Source organism: Odocoileus virginianus, chromosome 15 (genome assembly GCF_023699985.2).
Source record: "Odocoileus virginianus isolate 20LAN1187 ecotype Illinois chromosome 15, Ovbor_1.2, whole genome shotgun sequence".
NCBI lineage: Eukaryota > Metazoa > Chordata > Mammalia > Artiodactyla > Cervidae > Odocoileus > Odocoileus virginianus.
The window spans coordinates 8,155,403-8,180,891 of NC_069688.1; the positions used below are offsets into that span (position 1 = coordinate 8,155,403).

Here is a 25,489-nt window from a genome sequence, read left to right on the forward strand (position 1 = left end):
GTGATTCAAACTGAGTCACTGAGTCAACTATATTCAATAAATTAAACTTTAAAAAATTAAAATCCGGATAGTGAGATCAAAGGCACATTTTGTTTTTGTTGTATAGTGGCTAACTTGTGTCTGACTCTTTGCAACCCCATGGACTGTAACCTGCCAGGCTCCTCTTCCATGGGATTTCCCAGGTAAGAATACTGGAGTGAGTTACCATTTCTTTCTCCAGGGGATCTTCCCCACCCACATCCCTTGTATTGGCAGGTAGATTCTTTGCCTCTGAGGGAAGCGCCAAAGGCATATCAGTTCAGGTCAGTTCAGTCGCTCAGTCGTGTCCGACTCTTTGCGACCCCATGAACCGCTGCACGCCAGGCCTCCCTGTCCATCACCAACTCCCAGAGTTTACCCAAACACATGTCCATCGAGTCGGTGATGCCATCCAACCATCTCATCCTCTGTCGTTCCCCTACTCCTCCTGCCCTCAATCTTTCCCAGCATCAGGGCCTTTTCCAGCGAGTCAGCTCTTCGCATCAGGTGGCCAAAGTACTGGAGTTTCAGCTTCAACATCAGTCCTTCCAATGAACACCCAGGACTGATCTCCTTTAGGATGGACTGGTTGGATCTCCTTGCAGTCCAAGGGACTCTCAAGAGTCTTCTCCAACACCACAGTTCAAAAGCATCAATTCTTTGGCGCTCAGCTTTCTTTAGAGTCCAACTTTCACATCCATACATGACCACTGGAAAAACCATGGCCTTGACTAGATGGACCTTTGTTGGCAAAGTAATGTCAAAGATGTATACTCCTTAATAAATAAATTGTAATAAATTGTAAGGAAAGAGGTAAAGAGAGAACCTGTAGATTTTTTGTAAAGACTTACAAGATACATAAAATTTAGCAAAAAATGGGCAAGACAGAACTATAGTGTCTAAAACTAGATGCTAAAACTATAAAGAAATAGGAAGTGATTAACAAGGAGTGGGAGAGAGGACCATGACTGGAACAGGAGACATGGATGCACTTTTGAAATGCCCTGCAAAGTGCTGTTTCATGAACTGAATGGCCATTACGAAGGCAGACACTTTCAAATAGCTAATTAAGCTCTACTTATGTGGTTTTCTGTATTTATGATTCATTTTGTAATTTTTTTAAAAAAATGTTTTAAATGAGGGAGAGAGAGAGAAGCAAGGCCTATGTACCTCTTCCACATGGAGCTGGGGAACCCTTGCCTATTGTGAGCTAGGTATGTTCTAGATGCAGAGGTTACATCACTGAACAGAAAATACAAAAAAAAAAAAAAAAGAGAGAGAGAGAGAGAGAAAACAGCAATAAAAAAACCCTTCTCTTCTGAGCCTTATCATCTAGTGGAAGGACATAAAGAAATATAAAGTATATGCATATGTCTAGATATATATGCTATAAATGTAGCTACTTATATGCTGTGTATGTAGATATATATGTAGATAGATATAGCCTACATATGTAAATTTGTATGTGCTATGGCAATGATATTATAGAGATAATAGTATCAATAACCTCAGATATGCAGATGACACCACCCTTATGGCAGAAAGTGAAGAACTGAAGAGCCTCTTGATGAAACTGAAAGAAACTGAAAGAGGAGAGTGAAAAAGCTGGCTTAACACTCAACATTCAGAAAGTGAAGATTATGGCATCCGATCCCATTGCTTCATAGCAAATAGATGGGGAAACAATGGAAACAGTGACAGACTTTATTTTCTTGGGCTCCAAAATCACTGCAGATGATAACTGCAGCCATGAAATTAAAAGACGCTTGCTCCTTTGGAGAAAAGCTATGACCAACCTAGACAGCATATTAAAAAGCAGAGACACTACTTTGCCAACAAAGGTCCATCTAGTCAAAGCTATGGTTTTTCCAGTAGTCATATATGGATGTGAGAGTTGGACTATAAAGAAAACTGAGCACCGAAGAATTGAAGCTTTTGAACTGTGGTGTTGGAGGAGACTCTTGAGAGTCCCTTGGATTGCAAGGAGATCCAACAAGTCAATCCTAAAGGAAATCAGCCCTGACTATTCAGTGGAAGGGCTGATGCTGAAACTGAAGCTCCAATACTTTGACCACCTGATGGGGAGAACTGACTCATTGGAAAAGACCCTGATGCTGGGAAAGATTGAGGGCGGGAAGAGAAGGGGACGACAGAGGATGAGATGGTTTGATGACATCACCGACTCGATGGACGTGAGTTTGAGGAAGTTCTAGGAGTTGGTGATGGACAGGAAGGCCTGGTGTGCTGCATTCCATGGGTTCGAAGAGTCAGACACGAGTGAGTGACTGAACAACAAAAACGGCATTGAATAAATCAGGATGGGGTACCCCCTGGTACTGCCATGGCAGAATGGGTCTCCCGACCACCGAAGAGCCATGTGGGGTCTAGGATCACGGGGAAAGAGTTGGTTTCAGGGTGGTGAGCTGTGTGTGTTTGTGGGGTCCTGTCGGGTTTACCCAAACCCCCTGGACTCCCCTCCTCTCTCCTTCCAGTGAGGATGTGGGTGTGGTCACAGCTGGTGTGTGCTCCCTCTGGTGTGTGCTCCCTCTGGTGTGTGCTCCCTCCCGCCCTGGAGCACAGGGCGTTGTCGTTCCCCACAAACATCCTGTGAGCACTTACTGTGTGCCGGTCCATGCCGGACACTAGAGATGCGGTCCCTGGCATCACACAGCTGACAGTCTACTTGGGGGAAAGCCCGTGAGTTGAACAACTGTAGCGGAGTGCAATAACTCACGATAGCACAAGCGTGCGGTGAGATGGGGGGATCAGGGCAGCTTTCCCAGAGGGGACGCTGACGCCTGAACCACTGCCTGAAGGTCTCTCCCTGGTCATGACCGAGACTTGAGACGGAGGCCAAGAGGGGAAGGGAGAGAGCTGGAATGTGGGTGTTCTGGAGGTGAGGGATGTGTAAGCCTTGCAGAATAATGTGACTGCTCAGCAGAGAAGACGTCGTTGAAGCATTTCTTTTTAGTTTTTTTTGAAATTTTATTTCTTCATTAACGGCTGTGCTGGTCTTCGTTGCTGCACTCGGCCTTTCTCTAGTCGTGGCGAGAGGTGCTGGTCTTGGTCGCGGTTCACGGACTTGTTGCTGCGGCTTCTCTTGTTCCCGCACAGGGGCTCTAGGGTGCGTGGGCTTCAGCTGTGGCACCTGGGTTTAGTTGCCCTTTGGCATATGGGATCTTCCCAGACCAGGGATCAAACTGGTGTCCTTGCATTGGAAGGCAGATTCTTAACCGCTGAACCACTAAGGAAGCCCCATGGAAGCATTTTAATCCAACAAGGGACGTGATTGGGTTTGTGTTTGGAAAGGATGGATGATGATGGGTGAGGATGAGGTCTGCAGTTGGGAAGACTGTTTGGGGCACTGGCAAAACTCCAGATGAGAAATAAGAGGGACCAGATAGTGAAAGAGGAGTGAGCCCGAGAGGATGAACTTGCTCTGTACTTAGGACAGAGAGTTGACAGTTTCCAGGACTGACTGTGGGGGGGCATGAGAGTGAAGGAGGAGCTCAGGCTGGACCTGAGGACCTGCATCTGACAGAAGAAGGGGTCACCGTGCCCCATCTTTCCCAGCTGGCCTTCCCAGGAGAGGTGACCAAGAAGGTGAGACACCTTGATGCCCAATTCCTGGGTTCCGGGGGCAAGAGATCTAGAACCTCACCTAGCAGTTAACTGGATGAAGTCTCTGACTCTGGGGTACAAGCTGAAGCCAGGAACTAAAACACCAGCCAGGGTCTTCCCTGGTGATCCAGTACTTGAGACTCCATGCTTCCAATGTAGAGGGTGCAAGTTCGATCCCTAGTCAGAAACTAAGATCCCATATGCCGTTCAGGGTATAGCAAAAAAAAAAAAAAAAAAAAACTTTTTAATAACAACAACAAAAAAAGAAACACCAGCCAATACCCCAACCTCACTTGCTCAGTGAAGAGAAAACACTGACAGTGAAGACAGCTTCCAAGTTTTGAGCTCTGACCAGACAGCCCACATATTTTGGGAACTGAGTGGCCCGTGGGCCCAGACAGCCCAGCCTTTCTTCACTGTGAGCACTTTTCCTCTCCAACTCACTTTATTTCTGATTGATTCTCTGAGACTGAACAGATGGTAGGTGCCTTGCAGTTGCCTGTCTTCCGTCATGGACTCTTTAGCAGATGAGCCAATCTTTGCTCATATGACCACGGTGAATTCCCAGGCCCAAAGCAAAAATTAATGGACCCTGGCAAAGAAAGACAGTGCTTTGCCTGGCTCTTTCCTTTAATTTCCGCATGCCTGCAGCTGTTCCTCTCCCAGAAGGGGAAACTGAGGAAAGACCAGAAGATACCTTTTGTAATTAGAGAACAGTGTATCTAAGTCTGCATGCATGGTAATGAGAGAGAGGGAGGGAAGGAGGGGAGAAAGGGAGAAAGAAAGGGGAGGAGGGAAAAGAGAGAGGGAGCAAGCAAGAGAGGGAAAATAGAGAGGAAAGAAAGAGGCACAGGATCTTAATTCTTTCTGTGCATCTTACCGGCTGCCTGTATGTATCATACTTGACCTCTCTGAAGCCTGTTTTCTCATCTATAAAATAATGCCAGCTTCCCAGGGTTGCTATAAGCATCAAATGAGCCGTACCCATTTTGATAAATTCTGACTCCCTTTCCCTTCCTGATTCATCATATTTCCACCTAGTTAAGAGGCTACAAATACTGACCTATCAGGGTTGCTACGAGGATCAGATATACCTCTGGACTCATGGACTCTTTGCCAGTTCTAAAGTATGGTACGAATGTCATCTTTCAGTCTGCATTTCTGTTTTCCTGTTGCACCACCAGCCACCATAGGCTTTTCGCTCGTTTCCCAGATCCCTGTCTCCCCAGCAAATGCCCAGTTATGATACCAGCCCGCACCCTGTTTTAATGACATACTGCAAATTAGAATTTAAGGCCTAGAAATGTTTTGGATAGAGCTGTTTACAAATTCTTTGTCATTCATTTTCAGACTCGATTTCAGAAATGAAAGGTTTCCTTGCCTCTCACGTGCATCAACAATGCAAAAGAAAATTCAGAATCCCTGATGCCTGAGTAGCTCTATAATTAGATAAAAATTGCAGTTGATGTTATAATGTTTACATGTGCAGAAATAAATGAACGCTGAAGAGCTGCTGCAGAGATTTGCAGAGGAATGTTTATGCAGCGCCAGTAGCTTGCTTAGAAAGCCTATCTTGCCATTAATATTCTTCCCAGAGATCTTTAAAATGCTTTTACTGATTTTTACCATGAATAGAGAAAGAAAATGAATGGGTTTTTTTTTTTTTTTTTGAGCTCTTATTATGTGCTAAGCATTACATTGCTTTATTATTTTACCCTCAGAGCCTCCTTTAAAAGGTGGACTTAAAAATCCTGGTTTTGCAGATAAAAATAAGTTACTGGGGAAGAAAATTTAAGTAAGATGCTCAGAAGAATTCGCTCCCTTGCCCCAGGTGTGTTATTGGCTATGTTTCAGAGCTACTGGTTCAAACGCACAGCGCTTTGCATTTAGCTACCTTTTACCTCCTGCCCATCAGGACTTCCTGGGACGACCTGAGCTTCCTTGCTTAAAGGAAGAGATGGTCTGGCCAAAGGGAGAAGATGACCAAGTCTCTTTCCACCGGGAAAGTTAAGGCTCACGCTTCCTGAGCATCCCATCCTCCTTTTGGATCTAGAAGGAGGGGAGGACAAGCATCTGAACTTTGTATAAACACTGACGTTGAGCAGCGGCTCTGCCCTCTAGGAAGAACCAGGTCCACTGAACACCCCAGATGAATGCGGACGGATGCATCAGGGAGGGCAGGCAGAGGGGCTGAAGTGTGGATAGGAATACAGCCTATGGAGGCTGATGAGAAGAGAAAGTCTTCTCTCCCACAAAACACAAGTCAGTGAGTATTTATTGAGCACTTTCTGTGTACTTAGCCTTATGCCAGGGCTTCCCAAGTGGCGCTAATGGTAAAGAACCCACCTGCCAATGCAGGAGATGTAAGAGACATGAGTTCCATCTCTGGGTTGTAAAGATCCCCTGGAGAAGGAAATGGCAACCCACTCTGCCTGGGAAATCCCATGGACAGAGGAGCCTTGCAGGCTACAGTCCACGGGGTTGCAAAGAGTCAGACAACCAAAGCGGCTTAGCACAAGCACAAGCCTTATGCCAAGTGTCTTGGAAGAATCCAAAGAAAGCTGAGCCTTGAAGAATGACCAGGATGTCCCTGCCCTGCACCCCACCACCACCACCCCCAGAGAGTGAGAAAATACAGAGGTAGGAGGAACAGGGCTTGTGCTTAAGAATTGCCCAGAGGGTACAGAGAGGTGGGGAAAGAAAAAAGGCAGCGGTGAGAACCTGCCAGGCCGGTACACCCTGCGGAGGTCTGTAGACCACCCAGATGGCAGCCTTGACCTTCAAAGAGTCCGAGTCTCCCGCTGAGCTGCTTTCAGACGCCCCCTTGCCTGATTTGCCTCTGCCTTCGCTTTGGAACAAGTATCTCAGTGGCTGCCTCACATTATTAAGCTGCATCAGCATCAGACTTGGAATTGGCCCCTTCTCTCCTGGGAGCACCTGACAAAGTGATCTGCCTGCCTTCTTCGTCGTTTGCCTCCCCTGGGTGCTCAGGAATAATGGTGTGTTGTCAGGGAGTGTTTTTCCACCCTGTCTGGGGGGAAGTTTCCCATCTGTGTGGAGCCCTCTGGGAACCCACTGCTGCACAGACCTTCTGTTCTTATCTTAAACTCCTGCAGAGACTTCCTATCAAGGTGATTCATAGAATCAAAACTGTGCAGGCATTAAAAAAAAAAACCCTCCAACAAGGATATCTGGACTATAGGAGAAGTCACTTTCCAGCCTTCATGATGGTTGACCATGCAGAGGAAATTGACAGTCTACACACTGGTCACTCCCATTCTTCTGCTACTTTGCCCACATTCCCCAATCTTTCCTCCCTAAAATCCTACTCTTCAATCTCTAAGGCCTAAGCCGAATGTCACCTCTTCTGGGAAGTCTTCCTCGATTTCCTTTCTTATTTTTTTAAATCATGTTTGTTGATTACCTTTTCTCTATCACAACACAGTATGTAATAGTTCATTATTTGCATATCCATATCCCCCTCTAGATTATGATCTCCTAGAAGATGGGCAAAATGTATCTTTCATCTTGGTACCCCTGAAGAAAGGTACCCTAGGAAGAAAGCTTGTTGAATGAATAAAGATTCACAATAAAACCACAGAAACAAAAAAGATTACTGCAATCATGGGACCTACATTACTCACCAAAATGGCTGGACTTAGCAAAGTGGTGAAGCAGAGTGGACTTTCAATCCTAACTCTAATACTTACCAACTCAGTAACTCCTGGGAAGTTGCTGCTCTCTGAGCCTTAACTCTTAATGTGAAAAAAGAGATCAAAAGACCTCTTAGGTTTGTTCTGAGGAATGGAAATGAGATATTATGTATTGATATAAAGTGCTCAGCACGTGCCTAAGGACATAATCAAGAGCTCAAAATGGTACTTACGATAGTGTTAGTCATAAGAAATAAGAAAATTTAGACAAGACAGTAAGAAGTGGTAGCGCCAGCAGAAGATGGGTTCAGGAATTTCCCTGGTGGTCTAGTGGTTAAGACACTGTGCTTCTACCACCGGGGGCATGAGTTCAATTCCTGGCTAGGGAAGTTCTACATACTGCATGGTGTGGCCAAAAAAAAAAAAAGAAGGTGGGTTCAACTTCATTCACTCAATGTACATTTATTGAGTTCCAGCCAAAATATTAAAGCCAAATGAATGAACTTCATTTTATGGAGGAAGGAACAGATGTGAAACCTCCTACCACGTCCCTCAAGACACCATGTAACAGACAACAGTTCTCTGGCTAAAACAGAGGTAGGGAAACTTGAGGAGCCAGCAAAGGACCCAAATGGCTGGGCAGAGTAGAGGAACAAAGGATGAATCCCCACGGAGAATCCTGGTGATAAGCTGGCTGATAAGGAGAGGAAGCAGATGCCTCCAGAGACGGGGTTTTAGATCACCACCCGACACCCAGCAGAGGTGCCCAGTAGGCAGGAGCTACCATGGGACATAGCGCTGAAGCTCCAGATGTGTAACTGGGAGTGATGTTGAAGCCTTAGGCAAATATGAGTCGTATTACCCACCTCATTGGAAAAGACCCTGATGCTGGGAGGGATTGGGGGCAGAAGGAGAAGGGGATGTCAGAGGATGAGATGGCTGGATGGCATCACCGACTTGATGGGCGTGGGTTTGAGTAAACTCTGGGAGTTGGTGATGGACAGGGAGGCCTGGCGTGCTGAGATTCATGGGGTCGCAAAGAGTCAGACACGACTGAGCGACTGAACTGACTGAACTGAACTGATACCCACCTCCCACACAGCACATAGTATAGCCTCTGCAAACTGTGACAATCACTAACCAAACTGAGCCACATGGAGAGGTGCCATGTTCAGTTCTCAGTATTGGAGCAGTCATGGGGGAAAGTGTTTCCTAACACCCACCTTGAGGGGCAAAGGGCATATGGAGCTCTCCCACAGCCAGAGTACTCAGATAAAATCCCAGTGGTGTGTTGCCTTGGCAGCAGCTGCCAAGTGAGAAAGAGGAATGATGAAATAAGTGGGAAGAAATGGGCAGAAGCAATAGATCAAGTCCAATATTTGATGTTCATTGCCAAGTTTCTCAAGAGAATACTTTATAGGGATGGATGTAATTTTTGAAAAGTCTCTTGTTAATAGCCCCTTTCCTGGGCAAACAGAGCTTTAGAGGAATTATTGGGTGCAAGGAGAAGGGAAAGGTGATTGTGAACATGATTGACAGGGTTACACAGTGAAGGGGGATCCCATCATTAATGCCACGCGACCCAACATTCTGTGTTTCCCACAGGGTGATGCCCATGGCCATCCAGTTTTCCATCCTGATCATGCTGCACTCGGCTCTGGTCCTCATCACTACAGCGGAGGATTACAAGTGTTTGCCCCTGGTCCTCCGGAAGACCTGCTGTTGGATTAACGAGACCTATTTGGCCAGGAACGTCATCATCTTTGCATCCATCTTGATTAATTTCCTGGGCGCCATCCTAAATATCGTAAGCATTGCAAGTCCTTTGGTGTCTAGTGTGTAGTCAGGAATGAAGAGTTTATAGAACCTGCAGCCTCTGGCATTGCCTTCCTTGGAACTAACTATTAATGCCTTCGTGTATCTGGTCAAACCCCAAGTTCAGGGTTAAAGAAGGAAGATGTGGCTATACTGTCAGAACCGTGCATTTTACTGGTGGAAAATGGTCTTTTTCTCAGTGGTGGAGGTTATTTGCTCTAGAGGCACCGTAAGTGCCCTTAAGTTTCTGTACTTCAGTGGCCAGTCAATTAAAGTCGTAAACAAGAGTTACTCCTCATTAAGTTCCCACCTGCTGTGTGCCATGCTCTGAAGGAGAAGCTGTCTGTGCTTTCCATATTTAGTTCTTGCATAAACCCTGTGAGGTAAGTCTCTTTATCCCCACTTTACAGCTGAGGAAACTGAGGCTCAGAGACATGAAATAACTTGCTAGTAAGGTCTGTCTGACTCCATGACTCATGCTCATTCTCGTTAGCCCAATTGTATCTGTGGGAGGGGAAGCGGGGAGAATGGAAATAAGTAGCTGTCATTTATTGAGCACCTACTATGTGCCACAGGTAGGTATTACCATTCCCACCTAACAGATGCGGAAGCTGCCTTTCAGGAAGGTTGAGCATCTTGCCTATGACATTCTAAGTGTTCATACCGGATGTGACACATCGAACTCGGATGAATCTCCAACTGCCATATTTATCGCTGTCTTTAACTTGGTGATCCATGCTTCAGTGAATTCATATTCTCTCTAGAATGATAACGTGGTAGTTATAGGCATTTTCTGTGTCTATCCCAATAGTCTTGTGTTGTCCATGATTTAGGAACCTAGATGTTTAGGAGAGATTTATCTGATTCCAGGTTTTGAACATTGAAGGAGATTAATTAAGGCATCATCTTGTGGCCAAAGCCATCATTGTGTCCTTTGGGCCTGAGGGAGGGTCTCCAAGTGTTCAGGGAGCCCAACTGTTGGACCCCCACAGTTGTCAGCCCATAAGTCAGAGATTTACACTGCCTGAAGTCCATTGTTCACACTGGACCAATAATTACCTAGTGTCCACATTGCTCAAGCTCTGTGGTTGGCCTTGTTGTAAAGAGTCTATGGGACAAAGAAAAGGGGAATCATAGTCTAATTAAATTCCTCATCTAATGAACATTTTATAGATGACGGCAATTAAAACCAGAAGTCCTTAGTCATTGATCACGGACTGCAGAGCTGTAGCCAGGATCTCAACTCTCGATGAATCAGATGTTTCTGGGGCGTCCCAGTGACTGTAGGTCAGGGTTGCCACTGGGGCCAACCGTCCAACAATGTTGTGGGAGGAAGTTCAGAGGCTTTGGAGTCAGATAGACCTGTGTTCAAATCTCACCTCCACCACTTACCAGCTTGGTGACCCTGGACAAGTTACTTTACTTCTCAGAGTTTCATATTTTCCAGTTGTAAAATGGGGATAAAAGTAGTAGCTACATCACAAGGGGGTTGTGATACCTTTTTTGTGCAAAGTGTCTGCCACAGCCTAGGCATTCAGCCAGTGGTAGCTATTCTCTTCTGAGTGCCGCAAGATCTCCTGCAGCAACTTCTAGCCTGGGAAATGCCCACCACCCCAATGCTAAGAGTCTTTCTGGAAAGCATGCCCTGTGGGTCCCTTGAGTCCCCCCAGCTGTTCATGTGCAGACAGGCTGTGAGTGTTCCCCACCTGGTTCTCTCTTCCAAGCCCCACAAGCACACTCCAGCGACCCTCCATGACGGAGCTGGTGGAGCAGTCTTACCCTAGTTTCGTGACTGGCTTGTGAATTTTTTTTCTGAGCCAGTCCTTTCTTTAAAATGAAACAGAAGATCCTAGCTGGGCTTGCATTCTGAACTCCAGCCCCTCGAGGGCCCGGTCGGCCCCAGTTGTTTGCCGAAGCCCCGCAGCAATAGCACAGGACTCCGTCTCCAGCTCACACTGACTTTGTTGTTCCTGTGTTTTTTTTTGTTTTGTTTTGTTTTCTGTTGTTTTTTTTTTTTCTTAATCCGCAGCTGTGGTGTGATTTTGACAAGTCGATACCCTTGAAGAACCTGACTTTCAATTCCTCAGCTGTGTTTACAGATATCTGCTCCTACCCAGAGGTATTTATTCACGAGCTCCCCTCGGTGAGACTGGGGCTTAGGCATCTTCACCAGCTGCGAATCGGCAGGACTGGCTGAGGGGCCCTAGACATGCTAGCTCTCCAGGGGCCTGTCTGCCCTCCTCTGCCTCTTCCTCCTTCTTTTCTTCTTCCCCTTTTCTGCCATCCCTTCTCTCCTTGTATCTGCTGCTTCTCTTCTGCCTCTTTCCTGATCTCTTCTGCCTCTCTTTACCATTTCTCTCCTATTCTTCCCCCTCCTCTTCTTTCTTCTTCACTTCTTCCTCTGTCCATGCTCTTCTTTCCTTTGCCTCCCCTTCCCTCTCATTTCCCCCCAACTCCTCTTAAAACCCTAGAGCGGAATGTGCTGTTGTCTCCAGGATAGGGCATAGCGCAGAGCTGTGGCTCAGAGTTTGAGGCATTGGAAAAGGAAAGGATGGAAGGAAGGACGGATAGAAGGAAGGGGAGATAGAAGGAAGGAAGGAAGCTAGTAGATCACAGATGCAGAAAACAACAACTAAACATAAATCAAAGTGGGACTTCCTTGAGAGTCCAGTGGTTAAGACTCCGCACTTCCACTGCAGGGGACACGGGTTCAATCCCTTGCTGGGGAACTAAGATCTCATATGCTGAGCAGTGCGACCAAAAAAAAAAAAAAAAAGATAAGTAAATAAATATAAATTAAAGTGGTACAGAAAGTGCCCAGAGCATCGCAGACTCTGGTGGTATCCCAGCAGGCCACTTACCACTGTGTATAAACCTGACCATCTGGCCCCTCACAGCCACTAGTCTGGCCCTGGGCCTTGGGGTCAACCTAAGTGTCAAGCAAAGGACAATCTTTGGCTCTGTTAAGCCATTACCCAGACCTTTACATACTGGGATATAAACTCTGGGTCTGGAGGGAAGACAGTTGGGATATCCCAGCAGACAGCAGCCAACCTTGAGGACCTTGTGTAGACTTTTGTTCTCTGAGACCTCTTCCAGTATGTGGTGGGGGAAAGGCGCTCTTATCTGACCTCAGCCCCAGAATTGGTCCAGGTGTTCTGAAAAAGACAAAAAGCCTCACATCTGACCTCAGGTAATAGAGCATCTACTGGATATGCACAAAATTATTAAATCATTAAAATTATGTGGAGGATGCTACTACCATCTCCATGTTGTACATAATGAAACGGAGGTTCAGAAAGTAGCTTGCTCACTGTTACTCCTGCCTGACCCACCTTTTTTCTCACTTCTTTTCATTCTTCCTTCTTTCTGTGTTTCCCTTCTTCATTCAGTTATCAAGACTTACTGCTGCAGTTCAAACCACATCTGGCTTATTCATGAGCTCACACTTCTGAATTCAGGCTCCATCCGTAGGGAAGAACAAGGCTTCTTCCTAAGGAAGTCCTGGGCAGGTTGGGACTAGCTCTGGCTTCACAGCCGTGTGGGGCAGACCATGTGCTCTGAACTTCTCCTACCAAGAAAGGAGTGAGCTCCAATTTTGTAGAGTCTGTGGGACACCAGTCCCCTGAGAACACCTTTATTTGGAGGGCATGAACTGTGTCCAAGGGGCAGTAAGTTGGCCAAGAATCAGATATTTAGAGTTAGGCAAGAGCTGGATTTCTCTCCCAACTGAGCCCTTTACTTGCTGGCAGTGGAATCTTGAATCAGTTCAAACTCTTTCTGAACCTCAGGTGCCTCATCTGTAAAGTGGGAAAAATAATACCTTCTTTGCACAGTGATTGTAGAGTTACAGAATATCAGGTTCTCATGGTGCCTACCTAGAGGAGTTGGCAAACGTTGAGCTTCTAACATGTGATCCGACTTGAAGCTGGTGTTTAGTATTAATCTGGGCCTCTGATTCAATGCTGTGTATATACCCCTTGCCTCAAACTTGAATTCCCAAACTCAGGACCACAGCACTCATGGATTTCCCAGGCCTAAAAAGTGGTGGGTAAGCTTTTGGATCATATAAGTTCATCTCTGTGCCTCTGTTTCCTTCTCTGCAAAATGAAGACGGAAACAATACCTTCCTCATGGGTAGTTGTGAGGATTAAGTGAATTAATCCATGGAAAGTGTTTAGAGAAACACCTGCCATAAAGTATCTGCTGATTAAATGTCAGCTGTGATTCATTTACTAAGTTAAAAAGTTTTGAACTTGCACCATAAAAATATATTTATCTGTAATATATACCAATGTCCTGGGCTTCCCAGGTGGTGCTAGTGGTAAAGAACCCATCTGCCAAAGCAGGAGAAGTAAAAGATGCAGGTTTGGTCCCTGAGTCAGGAAGATCTCTTGAAGGAGGGCTTGACAACCCGCTACAGTATCCTTGCCTGGAGAATCCCATGGACAGAGGAGACTGGTGGGTTCTATATAGTCCATGGGTCACGAAGAGTCAGATGTGACTGAAGCAACTTAGCATGCACACGTGCACCATTGTACTGAAGTATCATGTACATTGTGAAACATATTCATAAAATAGAAATGCTTAAAAATGAGATAAAATAAATGAATCAGTTTTTTTTTCATTTACTTTTATTAGTTGGAGGCTAATGACTTTACAATATTATAGTGGGTTTTGTCATACATTGATGTGAATTAGCCATGGATTTACATGTAGTCCCCACCCCAGTCCCCCCTCCCACCTCCCTCTCCACCCGATCCCTCTGGGTCTTCCCAGTGCACCAGGACCGAGCACTTGTCTCATGCATCCAACCTGGGCTGGTGATCTGTTTCACCCTAGATAATATACATGTTTCGATGCTGTTCTCTTGAAACATCCCACCCTCGCCTTCTCCCACAGAGTCCAAAAGTCTGTTCTATACATCTGTGTCTCTTTTTCTGTTTTGCATATAGGGTTATCATTACCATCTTTCTAAATTCCATATATATATGGTAGTATACTGTAATGGTCTTTATCTTTTTGGCTTACTTCACTCTGTATAATGGGCTCCCGTTTCATCCATATGAATCAGGTTTTGTTTGTTTGTTTGTTTGTTTGTTTTAATCAGTTTTAATATTAAAATTTTCCTCCCAAGACAGAGGATCATCTTGCCCAGGGGCCAGCAAACTATGACCACAGGCAAAATTCCACTTGCCACCTGTTTTGTAAATAGTTTTACTGGGCCACAGACACACCCATTTTTTAGCAATGTCTTTATGGCTGCTTTTATAATATAATGGTAGAGTTGGGTAGTGGTAACTAAGTCAAAAATATTCGCTATCTGGCCCTTGCCAGGTAAAGTTTCCCAAATTCCGACATCTCCTCAGGTGCAGGAATCCCACTGGCCTAAAATGTGAGCACCTGGACTCTTTCCATCATCAGCTACTACAGCAACCTTGTTAAACCCACTATTTGCCATCTTGATATATCTGGCCAGTTTCTCTACCCATGGATTTGTTTACCAAATCCATGGGTAGACAAGGAATCAGACATTCAAACCTTCTAAAAGGTTTAATTTGCACAGCCACCTCCCATCACTCACAAGTGTGTATCCCCAAGCAAATCACTTCCTCTCTCTGAGCCTTGGTTTCCTCATCTGTATACTGGACCTCTTTACCTCCCCCATGGGGAACAGTTCTCAGTCCAGAAACAGGTAATTAAGCTGTATGATGTGGCATAAACATAAGAGACTATCATCATATATGGTATAAAGTAAAGTTTAATTCTGAACTGGAGCTTGCCAATTACTAAAGAAAAAAAAAAAGAGTGAGGACATAGGAAATGATCATGAAGAAAGTCATGTTCCAGCTATGATTTGAGAAGTCATTTAGAAGAGCAAAGAGCCATAAGTTTGTAAAGTGAATGACAGTCACATGCACAAACCATTCTCATCATCTCAAACTCCAGAATATGGTTCTCAGGAGATTAAATGGGAAGATTTTCCCCCTTTAAATATGCTCTAGCATATTTAAACATGCTAGAATGCTGGAATAGTCATTGACCAGTCAGCTATACTTGCAAGAACAGTCAGAGTATGCTATGGTTTTAAAGGGTCCCTGAGAACCAGTTTTCCCTACAGGCATCAATCATCATTGGTGTCTTTGCATCCTGGGACTTTCATGAATTCAGGTTCTACCCAGCCTTCAAACCTTTTCCAAGTGTACCCAACCCCTTCAGATTCAGTTCAGTCACTCAGTTCTGTCCAACTCTTTGCCACTCCATGGACGGCAGCACACCAGGCCTCCCTGTCCATCACCAACTCCCGGAGTTTACTCAAACTCATGTCTATTGAGTCTGTGATGCCATCCAACCATCTCATACTCTGTCGTCCCCTTCTCCTCCCCACCTCAATCTTTCCCAGCATCAGAGTTATTTCCAGTGAGTCATCTCTTCGCATGAGGTAGACAAAGTATTGGAGTTTCAGGTTTAGAATCAATCCTTCCAGTGCATATCTCAGAGTTGATTTCCTTTAGGATTGATTAGTTTGATCTCCTTGCTGTCCAAGGGACTCTCAAGAGTCTTCTCCAACACCACAGTTCAAAAGCATCAATTCTTTGGCAGTCAGCTTTCTTTTTAATCCAACTCTCACATCTATACATGACTACTGAGAAAACCATAGCTTTGACTAGACGGACTTTTGTCGGCAAAATAATGTCTCTGCTGTCTTGGTTGGTCATAACGTTTCTTCCAAGGAGCATGCGTCTTTTAATTTCATGGCTGCAATCACCATCTGCAGTGATTTTGGAGCCTGAAAAAATAAAGTCTGTCACTGTTTCGCCATCTATTTGCCATGAAGTGATGGGACCAGATGCCATTATCTTAGTTTTCTGAAAGTTGAGTTTTAAGCCAGCTTTTTCACTCTCCTCTTTCACTTTCATCAAGAGGTTCTTTAGCTCTTCTTTGCTTTCTGCCATAAGGGTGGTATCGTTTACATTTCTGAGGTTATTGATATTTCTCCCAGCAATTTTGATTCCAGCTTGTGCTTCTTCCAGCCCAGCGTTTCTCATGATGTACACTGCATATAAGTTAAATAAACAGGGTGACAATATACATCCTTGATGTACTCCTTTCCTGATTTAGAACCAGTCTGTTGTTCCATATCCAGTTCTAACTGTTGCTTCCTGACCTGCATATAGATTTCTCAAGAGGCAGGCCAGGTGGTCTGGTATTCCCATCTCTTAAAGAATTTTCCAGAATTTGTTGTGATCCACACAGTCAAAAGGGCTTAGGCATAGTCAATAATGCAGAAGTAGATGTTTTTCTGGAACTCTCTTGCTTTTTCGATGATTCAACGGATGTTGGCAATTCGATTTCTGGTTCCTCTGCCTTTTCTAAATCCAGCTTGAACATCTGGAAGTTCACAGTTCACATACTGTTGAAGCCTGGCTTGGAGAATTTTGAGTATTACTTTACTAACATGTGCTTCCTGCCAATCTCACATGTCCTTAAGGCATCATCTTCATACTCACACTCCATCATTTCTATAATTCATGTAGCTAGAACATTTCTTCCAACTCTTCAAGCTTCTAAATTGCTTTAAGGAGAAAAGACAATATTGTATTCAATATTCAACATTACCTTAAGGGCACAGCACAGGACAGAATCCACAATTTAATAATTTTTCTTTAAAAAGATACATTTCAAGTGGAACTGAAGAGATAAAATTGCCTTCCCACCTGAAATAGCTAAGAACAAACAAAATATCTGAAACAATAGTTTTCAAGACACTGGGCATCAGGTACTGAAGGAGAGCAATCCCTGAAAGACGGGAAGCAAATTAAGTGAGCCCTGTGATTGCCTGGACTGTATCTTGCATTAAGAGTGTTTCAGACTGGCTCAGGTTGGAAGAACGCACATGGAACTCAGTGCAACTTCCTGATTTGAGGGGATAAAACTGAGAATCTGGGGGGACCAAGGTGGCTAGAGTTTGTAGGACATCCTGCCGGAGAGAAGAGTTTCTGAGAGGGAAGACTCAGAGATCTGCAGAGGGTCTGATCAGTGCGTGCATATGAGGAAACAGCGATGCTCCAGAAAAAAAAAAAGCATCTGAAAGGATTAGTGCCTGGCTCTCACATTGGGCTGGGAATAGTGTCTTTTCCCACAGTCTGAAAAATACCATAATTCATGGGACATTAAGTAGAGCAATCAGATGGGCCTTGCTTCAGTAGTGTTCAGTAATTACCCCTAGATTATACGCTGTTGCTCTAGTTCTTCCTTAAAAATAATCTTAAAGGAAGATGGGGCTTCCTGGTGGTCATGGTTGAGACCCTGCCCTTTCAATGCAGGGGGTTGGGTTTTGATCCTTGGTAAGGGAACTAAAATTCCACATGCCATGCAGTGTGGCAAAAAAAAAAAGAAAAGTAACACCAAAAGTCTAGAAGACATTTCTCCTTTTTATGAAGATCAAAATGTTTATTATTTTATGTTACAAAAAAATGAAAAGAAATCCAATCAGATAATGAAGTAAACATATAGGGCAATAAATCTTTAAAAAAGGATAAATTATTCTAAAAGAAATTAATCCTAGAATGTTTTCCCTTCAAGTCAACCACTCTGTTGCTTAATAAACTTCTTGTAAAATGAGAAATATTTTATATTAGAAAATAGTTGTATTTCTTTATTGGAAAAGAATGTTCATGTCAGCCTTCTTTGTAATAGATAAAAACTAAAAATAACCCAATTGTCCCTAAACAGTTGAGAGGATAAAGAAACTAAGAAACTAGAATAACCATCCAGGGGACTACTACCCATCGGTAGAGAGAGATGATCTCTGGATATATGTGCAATAACATGGGTGAATCCCAAGATCAGTATGCTGATAGAAATAAGCAAAACAAAGCAAAAGTATGCATTTGTATGGTCCTACTGATCTAAAACTCTAGAAAATGTATTGATAAGTTTATACATAATAGCAGAAAGAAATAGGTGGTTGCCTCTGGAGGAGAGGGAGGAACTTGGGAGGAGAGAATCCTAAAAGGATACACTGAAACTCATGCTAGTGTTCATTTTCATAATTGTGATGGTTTTGTGGATGTATACAAATACTTAAGCTTAGCAAAGTATATGCAATAGATATATGCACTTCACTGTAGGTGAATCATAACTGAAGAAAACTATTTTAAAACTTAAGTGCAAAAGAGGAAACAGAGAGAGAAAGGGGAAGAAAATTAGAGTCTTAAAAACCTGTAGTCAGAACATTTTGGCTGAACTTGCAGCTGTGGTCTTGAGCAGCTTACTTAAGCTCTCTGAGCCTCATTTCCACACTGGGATAACAGCTGTGCCTACCTCACAGTGTTATCATGAGACTTAGATTGAGAGAATGCATGTATACACTTACTACAGTTTTTGGTGCATAATAAATGCTCATTAAACATCAGTTGATCATGATGATGAAGATGAGGGATGAAAGGGGGTGGGAGTTAAAAGAGGAAGACAAAAGGGAGAAAAACCAAGAAGAAGCAAAAAGAGAGGAACAGAAACAGAAGAGTGACAATAAAGCAAATAGTTTATGGTAGTCGCTCAGTCATGTCCGACTCTTCACGATCCCATGGACTGTAGCCTGCCAGGCTCCTCTGTCCGTGGAATTCTTCAAGCAAATAAGCAGATATTTTAAATTCCAAAAGTGATTGTAAAAATTGGTATTTTCTTAAACTCTTGCCTTCATTTCTCTGGTTAACTTCTCAGGTAGGAATCAGAGCCTTGAATAATTTTGGAGGAAAATGTATTCCCTGCAGTCTAAAATCTCCAACTGGCATTCAGGATAAAATTAGATTCTCCAGACTTTCACAGTGGCAGGTCCACAAAAACTTCAAACAAAAAATAAGTGTCAAATAGCACCATTGTAATTTCAGAACTTTTTCTAGTTGAACAGAGGGATATTATATAAGCTCATTTTTCTTCTACACTGAGCCAATTTATATTATGGCTAAATACATAGAGGAGATCATTTTTGTTTTCTCCCAAATGATAATTAATTTTTGGACTTGCCTTTCCCCACAAAGAGCCAAAAGCTGTAATAACACAATGTGATCCAAAAACCAAGTCCCATCTCACTGAAGCTTGGATTCCAAATGTTTAAGGACATTAATTGTGCATGGAAAATAGGATAGATTTGAATGATAGAAGCTGTGAGGTGACACAGAATGAGCAAACACTCTTTTTCTGCCATTGACTAACCACTTAGCCTTGGGGGAATCACCTAACCTCTTTGAGCCTCAGTTTCCTCATCTGTTTAATGGAATTATTAACAATACCTATCTTTAAGATTGTTTGGGTGACAAATAGAGATAATACACATAAAACACTCACTAAATATTAGTTTCTTTTCTCCTTCTCTTTCTTTAAAGCTTTGATAATTGAGTAAATAGTATCTGCCCAAATAGAGATTTGTATTTAAGGAGGGAAAGAGGAATATAACAATTTTTTTTTTTTTTTAAGCCAGGGCATCGCTGGTGGCTCAATGCTAAACAGTCTACCAATGAAGGAGACGTGGGTTCGATCCCTGGTCTGGGAAGACCCCACATACGGCAGAGCAGCTAAGCCACAGCTAAGGAGCCTCTGCTCCAGAGCCCTGGAGTCACAGCGACTGAAGCCCACACTCCCTAAAGCCCATGCTCCCCAGCAAGAGAAGCCCAAGCTCCACAAATAGAGAGAAGCCCCCATTCACCTCAACTAGAAAAAAAAAAGAAAGCCTGCCCAACTACAAAGAACCAGCACAGTCATAAATAAATAAAATGACTAAAAAAAAAGGTGCAAGGCTTCATTCTCTAAATATGAGATTATCTGCATAATCACATATACAGCATGTGATTAAAGATTTGAGTGGGCCACACTTTCATTGCAATATCAGTCTCTTATCAGTTATTTACAAAGTGGCAACCACCTTGACTTGGATCATTCTCAGGAAGCCAGATCCTCCTAGACCTCCACTTGTTGCCCCAGCCAAGAGAGTGGCCTTGGAGAGGATACACTCACTCCAACAGCAGCCCCGCGTTCCTCTTTGCTAACTCTTCTTTGCTGACAGCATATACTTCCTAGGTATGTCCAGCAATGTCAAATCGTTATCCTCTGGGAACAAATTTAACTTTTGAAAGTCACCAAGATGTGTAATCTGGCTGGACATCGTTGTTTGAAAAGTGAAAGTGAAAGGGCTTCCCTGGTAGCTCAGCTAGTAAAGAATCTGCCTGCAATGCTGGTGAACTCAGTTCAATTCCTGGTTTGGACAGATCCCCTGGAGAAGGGATAAGCTACCCACTCCAGTATTCTTGGGCTTGCCTGGTGGCTCAAACAGTAAAGAATTCTCCTGTAATGTGGGAGACATAACGTGGCTGGACATCATTGTTTAGGAGTCAAATATAGAAAAACTGCATTTGGGGGGGGGGGGCATTTTTCAAAACCGGACTCTGAAGATTATTTACAGGGATCTGAGCTCAGTCATCAAAGAAGCAGGATCAAGATAAACACATAGTTCCCCAAGGTGACTACATTGAATTGACCAATAAGCATCATCAAAAGGAGCATAATTCTTATATTTTTTTTTTTTTACGTATAGAAAAAAATCAACTTCTTTCCCTAAGAACTAGCTATCTGCCTGCTCATTGGTTAGGTTTTACTTCATACTTACACTGTGAGTCATCACTTGTGAACATCATTAACAGAGATTATGTCTTCCTGTGAATTATTATGAGGTTAAAATATTGACCGGGGCTGCAGTCCCTTCTAGGAAATAACCAGAAGAGTCCATCCTCAACCCAAGTCAGACACAAACAGCACATTTGCTTGTGGAATTTAAATACAGTTTCAACAGATCTAAGTTAACAACTTATGATGAACTAAAAAATACTCATCATTCTTCCTCTAGTATTGGGAGGAGGGGGACGTCAACCATGGAAACCATGGAGCTCAGACAAGCCCAACCCAGTCGGGCTGTCCCAGAGCATCATACATGTGTGAAATGTTCCTTTCCCCTACCTGATGCGGTCCAGGGAACAGCTGGGAGAGTCAGATCAGTTGTCCCCACCCAGCACCCTTGCTGACCCCGGGTTCATGACAGCCTCATTCCTGGACCACGAGAGGAGTCCGAGGTCAGGAAGAGACAGGGAAGCCACTGTCACTGGCCTGTGTACCCTTCACTGTGTGCTCGTACCAAGGCTCGTGATTGCTAAATGTTCGCTTTTGTGTGATTCGGGAAGTTTGGATCCTCTCTTTGAAAACTCTCTGCTCTCTCTCCTTCTTGTTCTGTGACTTCATAATGCCATGGGATTTTGACAGCAATCAAATGGGTACAGACACTCCAGTATATACTACCCCTGTCAGCAGATGCGCAAGTCCCTTTAAGTTACCATTGTGTAAAATTCTTCTTCCTCCTTCTCTAAGAGGAAGATGATGCATTGTGACAATGTCCTGACATTAGGATGGTGCCTTCCAGCCTTGAACAACTCTTGGTGTCCAGCAGGTCCCCAGACTACGATTGTTAGGGAAAAACTTCACTGTTTAGTTTATAAAATGCTTGTCTCAAGCAAACAGAATATTGCTCCCCTTAATACTTTGTCAAGACGTGGGAATCCTTCAGTCGTTGCTCAGAGATTTCCAGAATTTCTTACCTGTCTCCTCTACCCATACAGAAATTGTCTCTTGATGTCCCAGGAGAGAGAGGACAACCAGTTATTGGAAAGAGCCATGCATAACAAGGCTGGAATGGTTTTTAGAAATTATTAAGCCCAGCATGCCCACTAGAGTTAACAGTCACAAGCACGGGTTGTATCCACGTGTCCTCGGTATCATTTTCTAACTATGAGAACTTGAAAATTTTACTTCAGCTCTATGAACCTCAGTTTCTTCACCTGTAAAATGGAAATTAGGAATCCCATCTTGACCAGCTGCTTTGAAAAGTCACAAGGGAAGACCATGTGTATAAAAATCAAAGTACCACCACCAAGTGGGTCTTTGATAATGCAATTCTCTTTTCCTACTGGATACTCAGAATCCTAACCTTTCAACCAAAATGATATAGTGGGTCCTTCTGTAAGGGAAAGGGGCTGAGGCTCTTCCTATAGAAGGCTGAAATCTACCTGCGCAGACTGACACCTGGGGGTCACTCTAACATTGCAGCCCGTGAGTGGTTCCCAACTGGACTATTGCGCAGCTATGTCTAATACAAGATGGCAGGTATCATGCTAGTCTGGGAAGGATGCTGTGGCGGAAGGAGGCCGTATCCACCTGGAGGATTTGCAGGAAAGTTTCTCAGAGGAGAGGACACCTGAGCTAACGCTAATAGAAGAGTAAGGCTTGGTCACCCACATGAGACTTGAGAGAAACAGGACGCTGGAGAAGCAAAGCCCTAGAGGAACAAGCGAGCAGGGAAACGCTGGTGGGAGATTGCCAGTTCACAGTGAGGCTGGAACATGTGTCGGGATTTGGAAAGTGAAAGGGAATCTGATATATGACAGTCTTGAGAATTTTGCCATGCAGGAAGGAGAATATAATTTGAGAGACTAGAGAGCCATGGAAAGACTTCAAGTTAAGGAGTGACATGGTCAGATCTGAGTTTCAGAAATACTGGCTGGAAAATAACAGTGTATTTTCAGAGACTTCCCTTGTGGTCTAGGGATTAAGACTCCAAGATTCCACTGTGGGGGTCACAGGTTCAATCCCTGTTGGTGAACTAAGATCCCATGTGCCACGTGGTGTGGCCAAAAAAAAAAAAAAAATAGTGTATATTCAGTAGGGATTGGGAACTGGACGCAAACAGCTGCCAGAAAACTATTTCAAAACTAGGTGAGAACTAAAACAGAAATAGGATAGAAGGAGAAAGGTGGATGGATGTGAGATTTATTGAAGAAATAGAATCTACAAACTTAGGATGACCAGACTGTGGAATATGGGGGAAAAGAAAAGCAACAAAGATGAGACTAAGATTTCTGGCTTGAGAAATGGTGCCAATAGTTCTGCCAAGAATTGAAAAGAGAGTTTGGGGGAGGTGGTGATAGCTTATGGTGAATGATGTTGGATTCGTGATCTCCAAAGAAGATTTAGCTTTGGGACCAGGGACCAGCCTTGATCACTCAAGAGCTTTTGTGTAGCAGAGTTTTATTAAAGTGAAAAAGGGACAGAGAAATTTCCTGACATAGACATCAGAAGGGGGATGGCGAGTGCCCCCACTCATTAGTCTTAGCAAGGCCTTATATACTTTTACCAGACCCACTCCCACAACATACATCTTAAATTAACAAGATTAGAACTAACAATAGAAAGGTCTTACCAGACCCATGGAGCTGCCCTTGTGGCTCAGCTGGTAAAGAATCTGCCTGCTATGCGGGAGCCTGGGTTCAATCCCTGGGTTGGGAAGACCCCCTGGAGAAGGGAAAGACTACCCACTCCGTTATTCTGGCCTGGAGAATTCCATGGACTGTATAGTCCATGGGGTCACAAAGAGTTGGACACAAATGAGCAACTTTCACTTTAGAGCTTCCTTTGTAGCTCAGTTGGTAAAGAATCTGCCTGCAATTCAGGAGACCTGGGTTCAATTCCTGATTCAGGAAGATCACACATTGTTGTCACATAATCATTGGTACAGAGTTTAAGGGAAAACATATCGTTGAGCAAGATGAGCTGTTTTGTTGCACAATCATCAGCTCTGGTTTAAAGAAGAAAGCATTTGTCCTTTTCTCCTCCTTGAGAACCCCAGACCCCTACCTCCTCTTTGAGAGCTCTGGACCCCTTTTTCCTCCTCGGGGACTCTGGACTTCTTATCAACCTACTTAGAAATTGACTCTCTCAGTGGTAAGGAAATGATGAGTTCAACTTGGGACCTGTTGAATTTGAGGATGGCCTGAGACCTCCAAATGGAGAAAACATCCATATAATGTGACCTACTGGAATCTATGACTAGGAGAGTGACCAGCCCACATTCCTGTTGAATCTGACCAGCTCCCTTCTCTGTTTCCAGTACTTCATCTTCACGGGGGTGTTGGCCATGGTGACCTGTGCAGTTTTCCTCCGACTCAACTCTGTCCTCAAGCTGGCCGTGCTCCTCATCATGATTGCCATCTATGCCCTGCTGACCGAGACCATCTATGCAGGCCTCTTTCTGCGCTACGACAGCCTGAACCACAGCGGAGAGTAAGTGGCCACCACTGTGCTCAAAAAGAGCTCAGCGTCTAGTGGGAAATGAAACCATTGGGAAAATGATTAAGGTAGAAAAACTTAGAGACTGATTGAATGTTGACATATTTCTCACGCACTCTGGATGAAAAGTTTAGGCAAAATTCCTAGCTTTCCATTTTATCATGTATATTCACTACAGGTTAATTCATGGGTTAAAGTTTGGACTAAACCATAGCTCCAGTCTCCCTAAATGTAATAATTTATAATTCCTTCAACTGTAATAGTTCCAAGATTTGTAAGGTCTGATTGTCATTTTGCTGTAGCGCTATTAAAAATAGCAGACCTGTGCATTGAGCAGTTGCTAAACTCCTTACATTGTGCTATTTTGAAATCTGGAAAAATACAACAACAACAAAAATCAGCCTCGATTCCTTAGAGAACAGAGCCTGAGGCAAGCATGAAGTGCTAATCCAAACCCAGGACGGCAAAAGTGAGGGGAAAGGAGGTGAAGAAGGAAAGGATGGAAGGGAAATACAAGCCATGTTATGCTGCCCAGATGAATCGTGAAGCTGGGGCTTTGGAGGATGTCTCAAAGTCTCTCTGGGTAGGTGAAGAGGTAGGGAAAATGTCTCAGACAGGAGGGATGGAATCTGTTGGTTCCTTCCCTCTCGTTTCTCCCATTAATCTCAGTTCATACTCTGGATGTACTTCCTGGTGATGTACTTCAGCCATTTCTTCAGCCCTTGGGGAAACCAGACCCCACACCTGCCTTGTGGAGCTCCACAGCGGCTGGAAGTGATGGAAAGAGCCAGACACCGAGCACGAGGCTGATTGGCCTCGGGAGGTGGGAAGAACAGAGGTCTCAATGAGACCAGAACACGTGGACAAAGTCTGAGAAATAGAGGCAGTAAAGACAGTCCAAGAAGCCCAGAAAATGTGCCTGAGACTAATAATGGGAACATTTATGATCCAGCTCCTGGAAATAAAAAATGCATACAATTAGTCATGTTTACTTATGCATTTTTAAAAGGATAAAGTCTTTCAGATATTGTTGAAGTTCCCTTCCCCAGCATTGTTCTTTTATCCTCCACCCAAGAGTCAACTTCTGCTGCATTTAATGTATATCCTTCCCATCCATGTGTTTTATATTGGGTAGGCCAAAAAGTTCATTCTGATTTTTCTATAAACTGAAAAAATCAGAACAAACTTCTTGGCTAACCCAGTATATATATATA

The 25,489-nt window shown here is 43.9% G+C and overlaps 1 protein-coding gene across 3 annotated transcripts in view; it reads left to right on the forward strand.

Annotated features, from left to right (window-relative positions):
* The window catches only part of ADCY8 (adenylate cyclase 8), a 229,144-nt gene that overhangs the window by 168,156 nt on the left and 35,499 nt on the right, over nucleotides 1–25,489 (forward strand). For 2 of the 3 annotated variants that reach the window (XM_020875262.2, XM_020875264.2), the window contains 3 exons: nucleotides 8,898–9,099; nucleotides 11,137–11,226; nucleotides 24,097–24,269. In XM_020875262.2, the coding sequence (XP_020730921.2) occupies nucleotides 8,898–9,099; nucleotides 11,137–11,226; nucleotides 24,097–24,269 (465 nt within the window). The remainder of the gene's footprint in view (nucleotides 1–8,897; nucleotides 9,100–11,136; nucleotides 11,227–24,096; nucleotides 24,270–25,489) is intronic. The other variant, XM_020875263.2, reaches the window with a different exon arrangement.